The following is a 19,457-nucleotide window of genomic DNA, read 5'->3' on the forward strand; positions in this document are numbered from 1 at the left end:
CAATTCAATACAGAGGAACTTCTTGAATTATCTTTTCACCTGCTTTCGTAAGTCATTGTTGAAATTGCATTCTGTTGTGATTGCTTGAAGTTTGGCATTTGTTGTACGTTAAAAAAACTAACAAGTCCAAATAAAGGAGAAAATATACTTTAATTCAGCTTGAATACTGAAACACTGTAATTGATTCCATGAGATGCATCAAACTGACAAAGAGGCCTGCAACTGTTTTTTTGACTTTCGCATTGCTCTTTAAGTGGCATTAAACAACCAAAGACAAACAAAAATCATCTTGTCACTGACTAAGGATGACTGTAGTGAGAGGACATTCAGAAAGGCCATTCTCTCCCCATCACAAAACATAATTACACCATTGTACCTAACCTAATGTTTCCCTAGGTGACATTCTCACTCAAACTGGATTGATTTAATTGAACCTTATTAACGCTGATAGAAGTTTATGAAAAACATTTGTACAATGTTCAATAACATTACGAGGCACTCTTTCAGCTGTAAAGAGTTTCCATATATCAATCTTGATTTGATAAGGTTTGGAGAGACTCCACAGGGTTTTATCACATACACTCGTTGCATCTCAAACCTCAACAATGGCTTACAAAACAGACCCGGTACACTGCAACGAGCCAAGGCATACAAACACACTGAAGCAGACTGAGACAGCAAACCTCACACAGCCGACACACTCTCATAAACACACAGGTGCGTACACGCAAAACCACTCACGCAGATACCTCTGCCTTTGTAGACAGAGTGTGGTGGCACTGAAACCAGGCTAAAGGCCAGTGCCTTTAAATTTTCTCAGATCCAAGCTGATTAATGTGACTGCCAGGTGACGCATTCAAAAGTTACCAAATCTCCATCTCCTGCCCAATTCCACTGATACGGCCACTTGGCCAATCATCTCCTGCCCAACAGAGAACCACAATGTGATTGGCTGATTGGTGATATGGGGCAGAGCTGCTGTATCCTTCACTGCACAACAGGGCTGATATAACCCTACCATCCTACATTTGGGACAGGAAGTGAGCACGGCCATTATCCTCAAGGCGACGTGTGAGGATCTCACAGCCAGTCTCCGTCACAAGGAGCGTGTGCTCAAACTGGGCCGAGCGTTTGCCGTCACGAGTGACTGCAGTCCAACCATCTGGCCACGTCTCATCTTGCCAACCACCTGCACAGAGCAAAGACTCTTTACTAATCAACTGATTATAATATTTAAATCACACTGAGTCTAATTTTTTTTTTAGTTAACAGTATGTTGAAGGAAAGAAAACTTGTGCAGTTGACGGGTTCAGCAATTTGCTTGCATGATACACAAGAATATTGTAGGTATACAAAATGAAATAGTTAAGTTATACCCAACCATTCAAAAGTTTTATGTTGATAAGGTTTGTTTGAAAAAAAGTCCCTTATGCTCACCATAATTGTGAAATATTATTATAATTTAAAATAACTATTTTCTATTTTTAATATATTTTGTAATGTAATTCATTCCTGTGGTGACAAAGCTGAATTATCAACAACCATTGTGTCACATTATCCTTCAGAAATCATTTTAATGTTCTGATTTGCTGCTCAAGAAACATTTCTTATTATCAATGTTGTAAACAGTTGTGCTGCTTATTATTTTTTAGAAAACCATGATATTAACTTTGACAGCCTTACTTTTTAAACATTGTTCTTACCTTCGCAGATCATAGGCTCGATAGTAAACACATGTCCAGGTTTCATCACTCCAACTGCTTTATTCTCTGTAGAAATACAAAAAACAAGAACAGTACAAGCTTTATGAGTGTTTGCAATCTCTGCAGATTTCATCACATCACAGCGTGCAATGTTTGTATCATTCAGACTGCATCAAACTGGACGAGATGTTACTCACTGGCATAGTGCGGTACGTTTGGTGCCGTGTGGAATAGTTTGTGAATGCCGTGACCACAGTAGCTCCGTACCACAGAGAAACCACTGGCCTGGGCATGTTTCTGGATGATGTTCCCTAGCTCACGATACCGAATACCAGGCTTTACTAGACAAGACAGCAAAAAACCACCTCAGAACACAACACAGACATCCCGCTGTGCAAGTCTGCCCTCTAAAGGTCATTAGTGTACATCACATCAGACAAACATACTGTACACTACATCACCTAGTCCAAATAAAATGTCTAATTTGCATAGCATGGGGTCTGTTGAATTGTTTTGTGCTTGTTTGCAAGTAGTTTCATTCTCACCAGAGTCGATGGCTTGCATAAGGCATTCATAAGTGGTCTGAACCAATCTCTTGGCTCCCTCATCTACTTCACCCACAAAAAAAGTTTCATTCAGATCTCCATGGTAACCATTGTGGTAAACCGTTATATCGACTGCAGGGGAAAAAAATAACATATGATTGGTCAAGTGAGCATGTAATATGAAGTGCAATTCAATTCAATTCAGAAATTCAAGCAATTGAACTGCAGAAAACTACACACAGCGACACAAAATGATTTGATTATGCATTCAGCTAAGATCATGATCATAAACTAAGCAGGAGGAAAAAGCAACAGTCTGGACACTGCCAATACATTTACAGAAAAAGTGAAAATGTGTAAAAAAAAAAAAAAAAAAGGAGAGTCACGCACAAATCTCTAATGCCTAGTTAAATAGTTAAACTGAAATATGTAATAGATTTTACATTTAGAGGGAGAGTGTGTATATTCTTTTAAGACAGCATTCTTGGAGGCAAAAATAAGATCTCCTGTGAAATCTTGCAAGTAAGATGCATGTATTTACTATATGTGCACATGCATGCTGATACATACTGTTCAGTATGTCCCCGTCTTGAAGGAGACGGCGGTCAGGTATCCCATGACAGATGACTTCATTGACCGAGGTGCAGCAGGACTTGGGAAAGTTGTAGTAGTTCAGAGGAGAGGGGTAGCAGTTCCTCGCTATACACGCCTTAACCAGTAAACATGGAGACACCACATTAGCATCAACACAACACACAAGATGGCCATATAAAGGCAGCACTACTCAAACCTAGGGCTGGGCGATTAATCGTGATAATTAATGCAATATGGCTCAGCTTGTCAGTGAACTACGGCTCTGTGTAGTAAATGCCGCTCCATCTGAAAGCAGGTGATGGCGATTTACTACTAATCAAGGAACCGGCTTTACTGACGAGATGCGCATAACAATGTCATGCGATATATCGCCCAGCCCTACTCAAACCATAACAAAAGTAGAGTTTACAAGTATTCATTAAGAATATTTTCAAATAATTGTCAAAATTATGCTCTTTTTTTCTAGAAGGAAACTAGCAAAAAGTAGTCCAGCACGAACCATGACATTTAGAGTAGTGGTTCTCAGTCAGGGGTCCGGGGCCCACTAGGGGGCCTCAGCAAACTTCCAGGGGGACCCCAAAATGTCTTAAAATGATTTAAATTTAGTTATATTAACACCAATTATAGTTATATTATACTAAGTTAATCTAAATGAATATGCTAAAAAACTAAAACAAATATGTTCAATAATAAAGTAAAATTTTTGAGTTTATTCATTATTATTATAATAAAAGGACCAGGCGTACTTTTTGGAGTCAAAAAGGTAAAGAACGACTGCTTTAGAACAAATAAAAGAGACAAATTTCCATATGAAGGCATCAGCAATTTCACATTTCCCCTTAGATAACCAGTATTTAAACTTTATCCATTGACTACTATGTAATATTTAAAGAGAAAAGATCGTGAAGTTTTACCAAATGCACCGCATGGTCAATCTCCTCTGTTGTCATTCCAGGTTTCACCATCATGGCAGCAATGTCAAGTACTTCTCGAGCCAGCTGAAGGAGGAAAATGGCACGCATAAATTTCAGAACATCACCCCTATCTTGATTTCCTTGCAGTGGTTGCATTTTAACTTTGGTTTTTAAATTACATAATCTTGCGGAGTTGTGCGTCCGCTCAAATCATCGCAACCACTCAGTTCGGGACATTTAAGAAGGCGATCGAGCATTTGCTATTGCTCGTCCAACACTCTGGAACAAGCTCCCAGTAGCCATCCGAACAGCACCTTTTCTTTCAGTTTTTAAAACTAAGCTAAAATCCTATTTATATGAACATATGATGTTAGTCTAAAATATAAGTCAAATAGGTCTATTATATTGCTTTGTAATTTTTTTAATTACATTCATTTGTTTTTCTCTTATTCTATGTAAAGTACTTTGGTCAATCCATGGTTGTTTTTAAATGTGCTTTAGAAAGAAAGAAACGAAGAAAGAAACAAAGAAAGAAAGAGTCTTTATAGTCAACAATTCAAATCTCGTCTGCTCATGATAGACATGATAGGCAGACACAAGCCAATTTTTCAGCTGATTTGCATAAAATGTGTGAATTTATCTTGTTTTTCTGAGGTTCTCCTACACATAAATTATTAATTATATATTTAAAAAAAAAAAATAATCCAAGGCAGAACAAACAGCAGCAGAGCAATTAGTAAGTTAAATAGAGGCAGAAAAATGTCTCACTCCATGCATCCTAATTAAATCTATTACATTTGTTTATACATCAGTATTCCTGTTTTATTTCGGTAACCTTCAAACTTATTTGCTAAAACTGGTGCATTGCATAACATGACAGGCAATTGAAACATGAAAAAAAAAATCATTTTTACGTCAGTTTATGGGATGCCGTTCGGAATAAAAATTCTATCTTTCTCAAATTGTATTTTGGATGTTACACACATTAACCAACGTAATTATATTCTTTCAGGTACAACACAAAACTAAAGCTAGGTCATTAACAATACAGATTCCTGTTCTCTAATATTTGGTTGTTATCGTACTTTATCCCTGACTCTCACAACAACACCCAAAACTTCAACTGTAACATTTCACAGTTATTATTCTGCATGCAAAGTTATTATTTGTGGAGTTATGATGTTGATTTACCTTGCAGACAACTCTCATGCCCTCAATCTCTTCAGCGTTGAGGATCTTAATCTGAGACGTCCCTTTCATGGTCTGCTCTGACTCTGACATTCCTGAAAGACGTGATGAATTTGTGAATTGGTGAGCAGTAAAATACACTGATACCCATCTACCCACAAAAGCATCTTACTATCACTCATATATATTGACTAGCTCTGCCTACTGACCTTCACCACAACAGAATCTCAACAGCACAGTCTCCAGTCAGCTAATGAAGACAACATAACCACTTCTTAGAGACAAACACACACACACACACACACACACACACACACATATATGGTCGCTGATCTAGTGAGGTCTAGGACATGACAGTTTGGCAATGATGTGATCACAGACAGTTCCTGCTGGGGCTGGGCGGTATGACTATATATCGTGTGGCGGTAGAGATTTAGTATAGCGACACTGTATAGGGCTTTTCACACTGCAGACTGCACTTAATCCCAGGTTATTGTTGTTCTAAGCACTGTTTTTAACCCCGGGTAGAGAAACGTTTCACAAAACGTTTAGAAGTGGGGTTAGCATTGCGTTTTACCCGGGCTTATGAAACCCTGCTCTGGAGCATTGCGGTGCCAAACGTGTACATAATGCTAGAATGTTACGGCTAGATGCTGCTTAGCAACAAACAGCCAATCGCATGCCTCATATTCACGTGCTTTGGACAGTCACAGAAACACTAACATAGTATAAACAGTATGTTTCAGCGTTTGGGAGAAAAAAAATTTCAAATGGTGACAGAAAATGTGTCAACTAGATTGAAGAGAGCATTTCATTCTCACCTTTACAGTAGGTGAAACACTTGATTGTATCGTCAGCAATATATTATATGAGGATGCGAAATGCTAGAGCCTTTATGTAAACAGTAAAAAGCCCTTTTGTAGTAGTAATGCAAAAAGAGATAGCAGGATGTGTCTAAAAAAAACGTTAAAGTATTAACGCAAACAAGTTTAGATGTACCATATTGCATTGAATTCTCTGCAAAAGCAATACAACGTTTGGTCATATCGCCCACCTCTAGTCCCAGCTGAGTGACGATATCAGCCATGCAGAAACAAACAGAGCCATGCTACTACACAGACACACTCTCGCTCACAAAAATACACTCACACGCCCACTGCGGAGCCAACCGCTCCCTGTAATACTATTAAAACAAGAGGACAGCACTGGCTAAGACACACATGGGAAGCGGCGGGGCTTCGTACCTGCCAACAACCCAACCTCTGCAGCTGCAGAGAGCAAGAGAAGAGCTTCAGACACACACTGCAGCAGCCCACCCCCAAACACACACACGGAAATAAATGGTAACGTGTATAGAGTGACTTCAGGACCATCACACACGCTCTCACAAAGAAGTGCAATTGAATGTACTGTTAAAAATGTGCACACATTCCTGACCTAACCAGGGGATGCTTTTGAAGACATTCAGGCTTTTTCAATACATCACTATTCTGCTGTTTGAAAGTCGGGGGCAGGAGACTCAAGGATGAGCTAATAACAGGAATGAAAGGCTGTAACTATAGGAGCCTAATACCAACTAATCACCAACATAATGGTTACTTACGGGAAGATTCTGCAGCATCCGTTAATGAGGGACAAATGAGCATTTATTCACAATACACAGTGATTGATGAGAGATGCATCTAGACTAGAAGAAAAATCAGGATTCGCTCTTAAAGACGTGTACCATCTATCATTGTTTGAAAAATCGTTTCATCATGAACATCATTTACAGGGACCCCAAAAAGTATTTGGACACTTAAGTCACACTTAAAGGTGCATTGTGTAATATTTAGGAGGATCTGTTGTAGTGTTGCGCGGTGCACCGATACTTCAAAAGTATCGCGATTCTCGGAAATTAAAAACGTCACGATTCCTAAATGTATTAGTATCGATACTTCTAAGAATGACCGCGTTACAGATTTGTAACCTGTTAACATGGGAGCCGAAATAAAACCGGACACACCACACAGCTTAGACGCTCACGCAACACGCACGTGTGTTCGCCGGCCATACTTAGAGCTAGCACACGTGCGTGACGCGCGCCTGAGCCACGCGGAAAACGCGTGCATGCTAGAAATAGAACCAACGCCTATTTTTCACGCGTCACGCAAGCGTGTTGGAAGCGTTCCCAGGCAAAATAGAATAGGAAAAGATGTTTCTATGTCATTTTGGCACGAATACATATTAATAAATGACATTTTGATGTTTGAAAGTCTCTAGGTTTTGACATGCAGATATAAATGTAATTTAAAAAAATATTATCGATTTTAAAATACTGCACCTCAATACAGAACGGAATATTCTGTAGCCTATTTTGCAGTCTACACTGCCGTCATTGTCTTTGCTGTTATATATTTATGTTTAACATGAAGTATAGGCCTTCCACAACTCTCTCCCCATATGTCAAATATATCACCAATGAGGCTTATCATATGTTACCAATATTAAACATTGTTTAATATAATCGCTGTTCATATTTTTATTCAAAGGTCAGAATCAAGATAAAGTTATTACCGGTAACTCTTATGTTTCTTATGATAACTGAGATAATGCTGCTAAATTTATTATTTTTTTACCTTGAATGTCATTGCTCTAATTTATTTTTTATATTTTTATATTTCATATTTTGTTCAAATGTTTAATATATCTGCTGTTCATATGTTCATTTATTAGTGTGTTATATGATTAGAATGTTGTCCTGGTTTTAAAATAAAGCACAGCAATGATATTTGAGAGTGTTTCTCCCTTTTCAGGAAAAGTATCGAAAAAGTATCGAAATCGCAATTCTTGACTTGGTATCGGCATCGAAACAATTTTGGTATCGTGACAACACTAATCTGTTGACAGAAATGCAATATCATGTACATAACTATGTTTTCAGTGGTGTATAAAGACCTTACATAATGAACCGTTATTTTCTGATTACCTTAGAACGAGCCATTACTATGTACATACACGCGGGTCCCCTTACATTGAAATAGCAATTTTGCGCTGATATGTTTCTACAGTGGCCCTAAACGGACAAACTACTACAGAGCGGGTTTCGTCACTATATTGTTCTTCATGCAAAGAAACTAGCTAAAGTCAACAAATAAAACACTGACACAATGATGAACAAGTAACAATAATATTCGCAATAACATATAGTTTTACTGAATAATTAAGTAAACATAATTTCTTAATTGATCTTTGTAAAGAAACCTCATTGCTTAACTGGCTACTCTCTGCTGTCTGCGACGACGGCATATTTTCCTGTCGGCCACCGTAACTTCTGTCGGTTGCAATTCACAACCTCACCACTAGATGCCGCTAAAAATTACACACTGCACCTTTAAACACGTCTGCGTTTCATTGCATTAAATAAAAATATCAGAGCGGCATAAAACCACACCTTTTCAAAGAACTTCATGTTTTCATGGTTCTCAGACACACTGGCATAGTAACTAGAAGGTTAGTGATGATCTATCATTTTTAAAAAACTTATATAATGTTATATAATATATATAATCTCAAATAAATGCTGTTCTTAACTTTCTGTTCAACAAAGAATCCTGAAAAACATGCATCAGTATTCAACATTGATAATATGAACAAATGTTTCTTGAGCAACAAAATGAGCATATTAGAATGATTTCTGAAGGATCATGTGACACCGAAGACTGGAGTAATTCTGAAAATTCAGCCTTGCATCACAGGAATAAATTACATTTTTAAACTATACGAAAATAGAAAACATAAAAATAGAAAAAAGTTAATATTTCACAATATAACTTTTGCTAACTATGCATTTGGCCTCATTTTCTCATTTCCTAATCGCAAACATACGATTCTGAGTTCATTAAACTCCAAATGCTAATAATACAGATGATACACCAATGAAATACCAAACAAAAAAAACAGAGTTAGAGTTTTCAGTAAACACAGTAGATGTGTATATACAATAAACAGAGGTTTAATGTGGTCAGAAGAGGTGCACTATTGCAGCAAACACTTTAAAAATCAAACAGCACTTCTGCAGATGAGATGGAGAGTGAGACCATTAGTTTAAACGCTTGTATATCAGTGGCCCATTGCAAGGGTCAAAAGTTTAAACTTCATGCAGGCGTATCAAACAGGGCAGCCGGTCGGAATAGTGCAATGACTCAAATAAAGGGCTTGGGGCAAGAAAGCTAGTCTAGGTTAGAGTGTTGTGGAGCATAATTTACAAAATGAGGTCAAAATGTATGTGTGAAGGGTTTTGCAATCTTACCCAAAGGATGATCTGCATAGTCTGGTCTCTGGATGTTGCTAGGAACAAGCCGCATGGGTGTCTGAAAACAACAACAAAAAATTGAAAACCCCCAAAAGAGAGCCGTACCATGCAGTGAAAAAGCGCCATATGCGTGCATGTGCTGCAATTTCGATGCAATTTTTATGATGTCTGTGCTCATGTCTATCTCTAGTGTGCTGCGTCCTTACCAGTGGATAGTGGGGTCGCAGTTTACCAGTGTATCTGTACCCAAGCCATGGGTCTGTGTTGATTTCTTTCTCCACACAGTTCTTTCCCTCATCGTTTACTTTGTCCTCCTCTACAAATAAAACACCAGATATTAATGATGGCATTATGCAAGACATAATTTGTATGGACTATGGCGAATATAAAATGCAAATGCAGAATTGAACATCACTCATCAACAGCGAGAGTAAATAAAACACACATACTTGCTTTTTTGTGGAGCAGTTTGTGGGTGGCCCAGCTGCCTTTGAAACATTCCTGAAAACATACAAGAAAACATACAAGAACTTTATTAGAGGTTATTACTCAAACAATTTCACTTCTTAAAGGCCCTCAAAAATGAAGTGTCTGTTAACGGTGATGTATTCGCTAGTGTCAAAATTACACTACCATTTTTAAGTAGTTTAGGTTCAGTACATTTTTTCTTTGAACAAATTGGTTTATATATATATAGTTAAAATTTATCAAAAGTGACAGTGATGACATTTATGTTACAAATTTTTGTTTTTTGAACTTTCTATTCATCAAAGAATCCTGAAAAATTGTATCACGGTTTTCACAAAAATATTAAACAACAAAATGGTTTTCAGTATCAATAATAAGAAATTTCTTGAGCACCAAATCAGTACAGATTTCTAAAGGATCATGTGACAATGAAGACTTGATTATACATACTATAAGAATGCATTACAGTCATTTTCAACTATTATAGATACAACTGTAATATTAGAAAAGTTCATTTAAATTATAATATTTTGCAACATTACTATATTTTGGATTAACTAAATGCAGCCTTGGTGAGCATAAGAGACCTCTTTCAAAAACATATATTTTTTTTTATCTTACTGACCCCAAACTTTTGAATGGTAGTGTATATTATAGCATTTAAAATGTAACAGTCTCTTCCAGTAGGCTAAACGTATCAAATATTATGATTATGAGCGATGATCTTGCAATGAATATAACCGGAAAATCCAAATTATTGTCCAAAAATTATGCTTGCAATAAATAGCAAATCACAATCCTCTTGTTTTAAAGTAAAGGCTTTTTATATGTCTAGCTTCCTGTTTGAATAGGAAGCACATAAACACAGTAAACTGCGTTTATCATGTAATTTCATGGGTTAATCAAATCAAAAGAAAAAAACATGAAGCATGTAAAATAATAATAAAATGTTTTACTGAACTGTTACATTGCATACATCTACCAATATACTAGTTAAAGGCGAGTTGAATCATGTTACATGTACTTTAGCAAAATTAGAAAGAAAAGCTGATGAAAATATCCTATATAATATGACAGAGCGACTTGGCAACACTGTCATAAAATCAGCCTCTCCAAAAGTGTTAGAGTCCAAAGATATGTCAAAATGTAATAAACTGTGCACTTGTACAGCATTTTTTGAGCATAGGCTTTTTGCCTTAAAACCCAGTGAGCTGCCAACCTAGACAGCATTTTGACCATCATGGCCATGTTGCAGCTCACAAGGATTTGAGACATAGGAGTGCCCAGCGCAAATTATACGAGAATGATGAGTCAGGGTTAAATCTACACTCCTTTACAGGTTGCACAGATTTATGCATCATGTTGTCATTTAACTTTAGAGATTATTAATACAAGGTTGGTGTACTGATTTAGCAACTGAGCAGCAAGCGGGCCACGCTGAGCTGAAGTCATTTAAAGCACATTGAGCAGAGAAACAGCTCGCTAATTTACATTTTCACTCCGTGTTAGGGTTTAACATCTCAGACTAATATGTCATCCTGAAAATCACCATGCACAAAACTTTAATGCAAACGTCAAAGCTCAAAGCAAGGGCTAAAGTGGCTGTTTGTGATGTACAGTAAGACAGCTAGCTAGCTAATGCTGAGTTCAGTCCCGTAGGCCGGCAGCGTGACATGCGCTACAAAACCCGAGAGCTTCGCTTGTTTCTTAAACCAAAGTGTCAGAGCTTCACCTGAGAGCAAAAGTATGAGCCTTGAATTCCGAGTTTGATGCAGGTGGGACACTGGAGCTTAGCTTCGCTGCAGCAGCCTTCCGTCTCGCACTCCCGTGTCTCCACCGCCGCCATGCTTCTGCTGCTGTCGGTCAGAGAGAGAGAGAGAGAGAGAGAGAGAGAGAGAGAGAGAGCTGCTGCTGTCTCTACGCTGCAGTCATCCGAGATCAGAGGGAGGGACTCGTCTCCAACACCACCTAAGTTGTGCATCATTGCAAAATTGTGTGTTTATTTATTTCACCTTATTGCAGCCACAATTATTGACCACAAATCATTGTAAAGTTAGTTCGAATATTTCTTCTCCAACAACTAAAATAGTTTCACAAGAAGCAAAAGCATCACAGGCCTCACCAAGCAACGCAGACCGAATACCGGACTGGAGTTCAGTGTATGAGTGGAGCGGAGCAACAGAGACCTACCCAGCCCCGGCGCTCAAAACGTTCTGTAATCACGCCTCCGTAGTTCCACTACAGGTTTATCTATTTCCCATTCCTCTCTTGAATATCAAGAGAAACCCAGCTATGAGCTGTTCTGTAAATAATTGTGTTCTTTTTTCTTTTTCTTTTTAGGCAAGGCTTGGGGTATTTAGAAGCAATAACACTTGTCCATGTGTTCAACAAATCAGCGCCCCCTATAGGTGAACCATTGGAATTGTGAAATATGCCAATGTTCAATGACAACAAAGCCTTCAGGTGTGTTCGACTTGAAACGGCGCTGTGCAGACAGACATCAAAATACCGTGTGAGCGATTCGAAAGCATACAGAGCCATCTGGGCTCTAATCGCTCTCGCTGTACTTTTATGTCACACACCGATCGGTACTGCTTCAAGTAGAACACCTCTTGTTTTCTAAAATCCTGTGACTTGGCGAATTTGAAACAAGCTCCAAACCAATGATCTGAAACAAAAATGTGCAAATGTTTTGAGGCTTTATTAACTATTATTTTCAAAAGTGGCCATCACAGCTAGGCTACAGGCCAAATTATACGATTCCATTTGCAAGAGAAAACACTATTATTCAAGATGGAACAGTAATTGCAACACTATTGCAATTGCAAACATTTTATCGGTCACCCTGCACTATATTTCTAATATGTCCATTAGAAAACACATTATTTAAATTTAATTCAATGCATCTTCCATTTTCTGTATTATTATTGTAAAGCATGTTTCTCTTTACTTCACTGACTATAGGTGTTGATCTGCTCCAGAGTAATCTGAACTAATCCTTTTAGACTTTGTCTTAATCTACAACGGCGTTTGGAAATGTCACACTCCTGCTCGGACTCCTGCCCTTTCTTGGGACAGTAGTGTATGAGATCCTTTATGTGTCTCTTAGAGCAATGCATCCAGTCATATATGCAGGCCTCACTCTGTGCTTAGCGTTGGTGGTCTGTGCACAGAGTCCACCATGCCCGTCTCTGTGCACCTGTGTGCTCCATGATCGCAGCAACTCCAAAGGACTCAGGTACAGTCCAATTGTTTTTTCTGTCATCTTTTTGCCTGGTCAAGTCTTTGATCCTGAATTCTTCCATCCACACGCTCTCTCCTTCACTCTGTTGTTGTCTTGTTACAGGTTTCTTGCAATGTGCCAGTAATGTAATCTAGGGGAGACAGGTGTATTCATGATTGTAGAGGGAATATGTGTAGTAGGCTATACACTGTCAGAAAAAATACGTAGAAAAACAGATAATGTCTTGACAGAAAATTACTAGTACATTTCCTGTTAAGTTTTAAGACATTTCCTTCAACAGTAAAATAGAGCAAAATGCACAATACTATAAACACCCAAACATTTTTTACAGACTTTATAAATAAAGGCCAATTTATCTTAATTGATATGATAAATTGGCCTGGCTAATGCTGTAACCATACTGTAGCATTATAAAATGCAAATTTTTAGTGTTGGGATGCTAAGTATGAACAGGTTGTTGCTGCAGTCCCCACAACAAAGGATATTCAGATTTGAATATCCTTGTGGGGGCATTTCATCCCCACAACGTAGGAAATATTTTGACCACACACACATAGGCCTATATATACATATATTAAATATTATTAATCTATTTATATTATTATGTTTTGTGTTTTTCTTAGAACTGTGCTCTGTAAGAACCCAGCCTTGACTGCCATTCCAATTGATTTGCCATGTGATACTGTCAAATTTCGTCTAGAGCGCACCTCTGTTTCCAGGATCTTTAGAGGCGCTTTCTCTGCCATGCCAGAACTGCTTTATTTGTGGCTTACATACAACTCCATTACCGTTCTGCATCCAAGGAGTTTTACAAACCTGTCTTCCCTTCATGAGTTACGATTGGATGGGAACCTTTTGTCCACCTTCCCCTGGGAGGGACTCAGAGATGTGCCCCGCCTCCGAACACTTGGACTTCACAATAACCGCCTGGCACGAATCCCACCCCTGGCTGCGCGTTACCTTGGCAATGTGACTTATCTGGACCTCTCGAGCAACAGGCTAAGCACGCTGCCCAATGATCTGACTGCTCTCTGGCCGCTCAGTGACGCCACTCAAAGCCAGCGCTCAGTGGTTCTAGGTGAAACATAAAGATAATTTGTTAATCTGTAGGGTCATAACTAAAATGAAGAATGTCATTGTACGTTACTGATGATAACTAAATCTACTTCAGTGATCTGCATATGGTACTATAGGGACAATATAGGGTACCAAGTTTCAAGCTTGTCTACTACTGTACCTACTGTACCAGTGAGCCAAAATAAATAGCATTTTTTTTTTTTTTTGCACATAATAATCCAGTAACACACCCTGATTGGCCCTCATACAACTATACTAGACAAACTGTTCCTCACACACATCGACACCGCCAAAGTCAGTGAAACCAAATTAAGTCATGAATGTCTTATGTTAATGAAATATTTACCCAACCTGAGTGGTGTAGCCTACACAGACACATATGTGATATCTAAGTGCGATCTGAGAGTTTTCAGCCTTTTGATGGCTCATGCTGTTCCTCTAGTGGAAACTAAAGCCCTTTCTGGAGAGAACAGTTTATGTAATCAGTGCATACCTCTGTAGACTCAATGCGTCATCACGTCACCCTCTCTCATCCATTTCATTCCTCTCACAGGTCTTCAGGACAACCCCTGGGTGTGTGACTGTAGGCTTTCCACCTTGCTTGATATTAGTAAAGCCCCGGAATCCTCTCTGGTCCTGTTGGATCAGTTCCTGACCTGTAGTGAACCGCCAGATCTCGCTGGAGTTCCCTTTCAGAGTGTGGAGCTCACTCGCTGCCGCAGGCCCTACGCGGTCACCTCTGCCACAAAGATCACAGCTTTACTGGGTAGCAATGTTCTACTTCGCTGTGATGCAACAGGACACCCGGCTCCAACAATTATGTGGATAAAATCTGCCAGACCCAACCTTTATAACCAAGGTATCTTCTTGTACACTCATGTGGCATATTTTCTATATACTGTACACAAGTGTTGTTATTGTTGACTAACAATAAAACTTTTATATAAAAATCTAAATATTAGACGAATGAACAAAAATGAGAAATGTTTCCATTGGCAACAACTGAAATAACATAAGATTAAGTTGAAGCTAAGTTAAAGGTGCAATGTGTAAGATTTCTGAGGATCTATTGACAGAAATGCAATATAAGATCCATAACTATGTTTTCAGTGGTGTATAAAGACCTTACTTAATGAACCGTTATGTTTTTATTACCTTAGAATGAGTCATTTATATCTACATAACCGCGGGCACCCCCCTTCTATGAAGGTCGACATATTGTGACGTCATGTTTCTACCGTAGCCGACAGCGAACAAACAGCGCTACAGAGTCACTAACTTGAATGAGAAGCAGCAGAAAAAGACGCAGCAGAATACTCAGGTTGTCCCTGACTCTGCAAACGTGGAGAAAAACATGCTGTCTGAACGACGCCTCGGACATCGTAACATTAGCTATTTCCCCTTACCTAGCTGCTTTGATGCTCTTATCCATAGCTCTTATCTTATACTAACTAGCATGGAAACAAGCTATGGTAAAGTCAGTGAATAAAAGACTAACACAATGATGAACAAGTAAAAATAACAATCGCAATAACATGTGGTTTGACTGAATAATTAAGTAAATATAATTTAATATAAAATATAATATAAAGAAACCTCATTGCTTGACTTGCTACTCTCTGCTGACTCTTCCGATTCTACGTCGGCCACCGTAGCTTCTCCTTCGAGTTTGCAAAGGGAGGGATAAACAGTGAGTGACTGGCTGTTTGCAATTCACAAACCTCACCACTAGATGCTGCTAAAAATTACACACTGCACCTTTAAGCTAATTAGAAATATATATATATATATTTTTTAAACGAATAAAAATGACAAAAGCACATAACAAAATTACTAAAATTAAAAATTAAAAAATTAAAGTTAATCTGAAATACTAATAAGTACTATAATAGTATATAAATAAATAATACTAAAATAACAGTTGTGTCTCTTTCTCTAGTAGCTTATGTATCTTTCTTGTTTTATTTTTACTTTTATTAAAAAAAAATAAGTTTTAGAATTAAACAATATAAAACAGAAAAGTTAGGACTTAAAATGAACAAATTTGTGAAAATAAAATTCAATACATTCTGAAATTTGGTCATTTTTCAGTTGAACTTTTCATTTAGTTTGTTATGCTGATTAAATATGAATCTAAATGAAAATATGGTAACACATTACAATAAGGTTTGATTAGTTAACATGAAATAACAATGACTAATACTTCTACAGCATTTATTAATCTTAGTTAATCTCAGCATTTACTAATACGTCAGATCAAAAGTTGTATCAGTTAACATGAACCTTTTTAATTAAAATTAACTTTTAAGGTTAAAAGATGCTGTAAAATATATTGCTAGTTCATGTTAGTTAATGCATTACCTTATGTTAACAAATGAGACCTTACTGTAAAATTTAGAATGTTAAATTAGTCAAGTCATCTTCATTTATATAGCGCTTTTAACAATGTAGATTGTTTCAAAGCAGCTTTAGAGATAAGCGTATAATTTAAGGTAACAGAGATTGTTTTGGCTTTATAGCGGTTCTTTAATGAAGTTATTTTCCAGCTAAAGTTAGTTTTTACTGTGAATTACTGTAATTTAGTTGGTGATCTCAGAGGTTTGAACTATATTCTCCTTTATTTTAAGCTTGTTGTAAGCAGATGAAAAGCAGCATTGATTCCGGAAGATTGCCCAGAAAACTTTCTGGCTGTAAGTTACCTTTAGAGCTTTGTCAAACTTAATGGTGCAGTAAGTGATTTCTGAGAAACGCTGTTGAAAGTGGATAAGACCGAGCGCCTCAACACACTTGTCAATCAGCAGTAGGGGGCGTGTCCACTCATGATGGGACAGGAGAGAGAGTAAGAGGGAGAATTGAAGAAAGACTGTAAATGGCTGAGAGACATTACAAAAGAGAAAAGTTCAGAGGGATATCACTGGAAAAAGAAGGGTTATGATCAGGCAAAAGCTTTTGGACCAGCATTAATATTAGAAAAGCTTTCTAGCGCTGGAGAGACCTAAGCAGGAAGGCCTGAAAATGGATGCCAAGGTTGCGTTGTTTCTGCTCCATACGTGAGTAACTGGTTTTGCTATGTTTCTCAGAACCAAGATATGCTGTTGTTGATATGTTATATCTGGTAACAGGACAGTTGCTGCTGGCGACTATTAACAAACTCTTGCTTGTATATACTTTTGTGTACTGTATGTTCATTTTTTGTCCTTTCTTGTCTTTTGTTCGCCCTCTTCGCTTTATTTTGCTTCTCTTCTGCTATGATAAAGAGACAGACATCCACTTGTGCATTGCATGTTAGTGCATTTTAGGGGCAGAGCAATGAAGGGAGGGGTGTGTTTGTTTGGGTTGATTTCAAATATCAACAGTGTGTCTCAGAAATCACTTACTTGACCTTTAAAATGATTAACTGTTTAGCTGTGCACTCTGTTTTTAAACCTTTGTGTTTAAATATTTCCCTTCAAAGCACATTGGTGCAAATGTTTTACCAATTTATCAGCTAGTAAACTGTCATGTAAGTGAGTGTTATCTTAATTCACTTGATTTAATGTCTGATCACATGATCACTTCACTTTTATACCCATTGCCTGCAGATGTACATGAGTCTCCACGTGTGGGAATCCGTTGGTCGGCGGTCAGTCTTAATGGAATATCCTATAGAGATGCAGGGGAGTACCGATGCAGAGCACAAAACATGGCAGGGATATCAGAGGCCATTGTCAGTCTGAATGTGGTTGGGATAGTGGCGGAATATGCAAACTCCAAAAACTCTGGTCAACAGCAAACAGTTGCAAAATCAGACTATTCACAGAGGAAACCCAAACAGAAATCCAAGGCGGTACCTTCTTTGTTACCTCGAAACATGACTGGAAAGCCCTCCCTTCCAAAGAGAGTCTTAAAAATCCCCAAAGCCAGCAGAGACTAAATGAAAAGGGACAGGACAGCTGTACAGAACCTGCCACAGAAACCCTTTTTGATTGCTTCTGAAAATCCACTTCACACACACCTCATGTCTCCATGTCATTTCTCACCTGACACATTTGTGGACTTTCATGAAGTTTCAGATTTCATATGAACCTTGTATATTTCAATGTAAGGTTACTTTTTTATGTATTACACAGCCATGACCACCAGATGGCAGCTCTAAACTAAAGACACTTCACAACAAAAGCAGTTTTTTTTATTTAAAGGAAGTGTGCACTAACAAATGAATTGAAATTGTACTTTTAAAAAGCATGTTGATATGATGTTCCCTCACATGAAATTCTAATCATACCAGTGGCCTAATAAAAGTCACATTCTAATTGAAGAATCTATCTGGTGAGTGGTATTACTGGTGTATTAGGCTGCAGCCTACATCAAGTATTGATACATACAATGAAGTACAGACAATGAAGGCTATATAAAATACCTCTTCTATAATGTATGGCTCGATAGATCTAAGCACTTAACTTATTAGTTGTCGATTAAAATTTCGAGCCAGTATCCGTGCAACAAAGAGTTCAGGTGAAAACTTTGCTGACCTAATTTCTTCTAAAAGTACTTTTATATTGGGTTGAATAAAGAGTGATGAAATTCTGTGAGATTATTCATCTAAATATCTGTAAAAGCTTCCTGTATTTCTTAGATCATTGATACTCCCAGATAAAGATGTCACAGCACTATTGTTTCTACTCATTTCATATCTCACAGACTGATAACAAATGATTTATGATTATAAGATTATGATACATTAATGGACAGTCTTTCATATCATTGCCGTGACCCGGATTGGAGTGAGGTTTAGGGGGATGAGTGTAACAGACATAGGCCATTAAGAGCTGTGTGTGTAAACCTCACTCCCCTGGCCTCAAGAGGCATGTTATTGGCTGCAGTCTTTAGTGTCCTTGTTAACGCGCCTGCTTCCCACGCTGAAGACCCCAGTTCGAATTCCGCTTGGAGCTGGTCGAGTACTGGTTACACTTGCCTTTTCTTTAGTGGTGTATTTTATCTTGTTTCTGGTTCTGGTTTATCCTTGTTGCTATTTTGTTTCTTCTTCTAGTTAGTAATTGCCCTTGTGATCCCAGTTTTGTTTTTTCTCTTGTGATTTTTTTTTTTTTCTACCCAAGATTTTCATCTCCATCTTCCCTGCATTTATAAGTTTCAGTCAGTTATTTCTAGTTTTCTTTTTTCTTTTGTTTCATAGCTGTTTTGCATCAGGTTTTATTTAGCCTCTTGTTACATTTATTATTTTGTCTTGTCTGTCTTTGTTATCTTGTTGTGTCTTGTCTCGTTTGTTGTGAGTCTTGTGTTCGTTCCTGCCCTGCCCTGTATCCTGAGATTTCCTGGCCAGTGGCCATTGACTCTCACTGTCTTGCAGCAAGACTGGTGCAGCTGTCTGGTTCTCAAGTGTCAAGCCTCTGGTTCTGTGAGCCTCTGTCTGTCAGCAAGACAGTAGCTACA

The 19,457-nt window shown here is 38.0% G+C and overlaps 2 protein-coding genes across 4 annotated transcripts; one reads left to right on the forward strand and one right to left on the reverse strand.

Annotated features, from left to right (window-relative positions):
- Nucleotides 1-131: 131 nt before the first annotated feature.
- Nucleotides 132-11,924, reverse strand: metap1 (methionyl aminopeptidase 1). Of its 3 annotated transcripts, none has more exons than XM_084391775.1 (12): nucleotides 11,829-11,924; nucleotides 11,439-11,674; nucleotides 9,688-9,739; nucleotides 9,445-9,554; nucleotides 9,236-9,296; nucleotides 4,948-5,039; nucleotides 3,757-3,840; nucleotides 2,819-2,957; nucleotides 2,249-2,380; nucleotides 1,901-2,044; nucleotides 1,704-1,769; nucleotides 132-1,189 (listed from the first exon to the last, which is right to left on the reverse strand). In XM_084391775.1, exons 2-12 carry the CDS (start codon nucleotides 11,550-11,552, stop codon nucleotides 1,023-1,025), a joined length of 1,161 nt encoding a protein of 386 aa, XP_084247901.1. In that variant the 5' UTR covers nucleotides 11,553-11,674; nucleotides 11,829-11,924; the 3' UTR covers nucleotides 132-1,022. The 3 variants fall into 3 exon arrangements, with proteins under 3 accessions (XP_084247901.1, XP_084247899.1, XP_084247900.1); XM_084391773.1 differs by lacking the exon at nucleotides 11,829-11,924 and adding an exon at nucleotides 6,189-6,212 and having other exon boundaries at nucleotides 11,439-11,635; XM_084391774.1 differs by lacking the exon at nucleotides 11,829-11,924 and having other exon boundaries at nucleotides 11,439-11,784.
- A 792-nt stretch (nucleotides 11,925-12,716) lies between these two features.
- Nucleotides 12,717-18,675, forward strand: lrit3b (leucine-rich repeat, immunoglobulin-like and transmembrane domains 3b). Its single transcript, XM_084391776.1, has 5 exons — nucleotides 12,717-12,944; nucleotides 13,574-14,028; nucleotides 14,581-14,886; nucleotides 16,655-16,717; nucleotides 17,609-18,675. Exons 1-5 carry the CDS (start codon nucleotides 12,820-12,822, stop codon nucleotides 17,938-17,940), a joined length of 1,281 nt encoding a protein of 426 aa, XP_084247902.1. The 5' UTR covers nucleotides 12,717-12,819; the 3' UTR covers nucleotides 17,941-18,675.
- Nucleotides 18,676-19,457: the final 782 nt, after the last annotated feature.

The sequence above is a fragment of the Rutilus rutilus genome (assembly GCF_951802725.1).
Source record: "Rutilus rutilus genome assembly, chromosome: 20".
Lineage (NCBI taxonomy): Eukaryota > Metazoa > Chordata > Actinopteri > Cypriniformes > Leuciscidae > Rutilus > Rutilus rutilus.

Excerpts from the sequence above, each read along its gene's own strand:
- metap1 (XM_084391774.1), bottom strand. The coding sequence starts at position 11,690 with ATGATGCACAACTTAGGTGGTGTTGGAGACGAGTCCCTCCCTCTGATC. Across the intron at positions 9,297-9,444 it reads TGCGACCCCACTATCCACTG|ACACCCATGCGGCTTGTTCC; the intron begins GTAAGGACGCAG and ends TGTTGTTTTCAG. Across the intron at positions 5,040-9,235 it reads CTATGCAGATCATCCTTTGG|GAATGTCAGAGTCAGAGCAG; the intron begins GTAAGATTGCAA and ends CACGTCTTTCAG.
- lrit3b (XM_084391776.1), top strand. The coding sequence starts at position 12,820 with ATGCATCCAGTCATATATGCAGGCCTCACTCTGTGCTTAGCGTTGGTG. Across the intron at positions 12,945-13,573 it reads AGCAACTCCAAAGGACTCAG|AACTGTGCTCTGTAAGAACC; the intron begins GTACAGTCCAAT and ends TGTTTTTCTTAG. Across the intron at positions 14,887-16,654 it reads ACCCAACCTTTATAACCAAG|CTTGTTGTAAGCAGATGAAA; the intron begins GTATCTTCTTGT and ends CTTTATTTTAAG.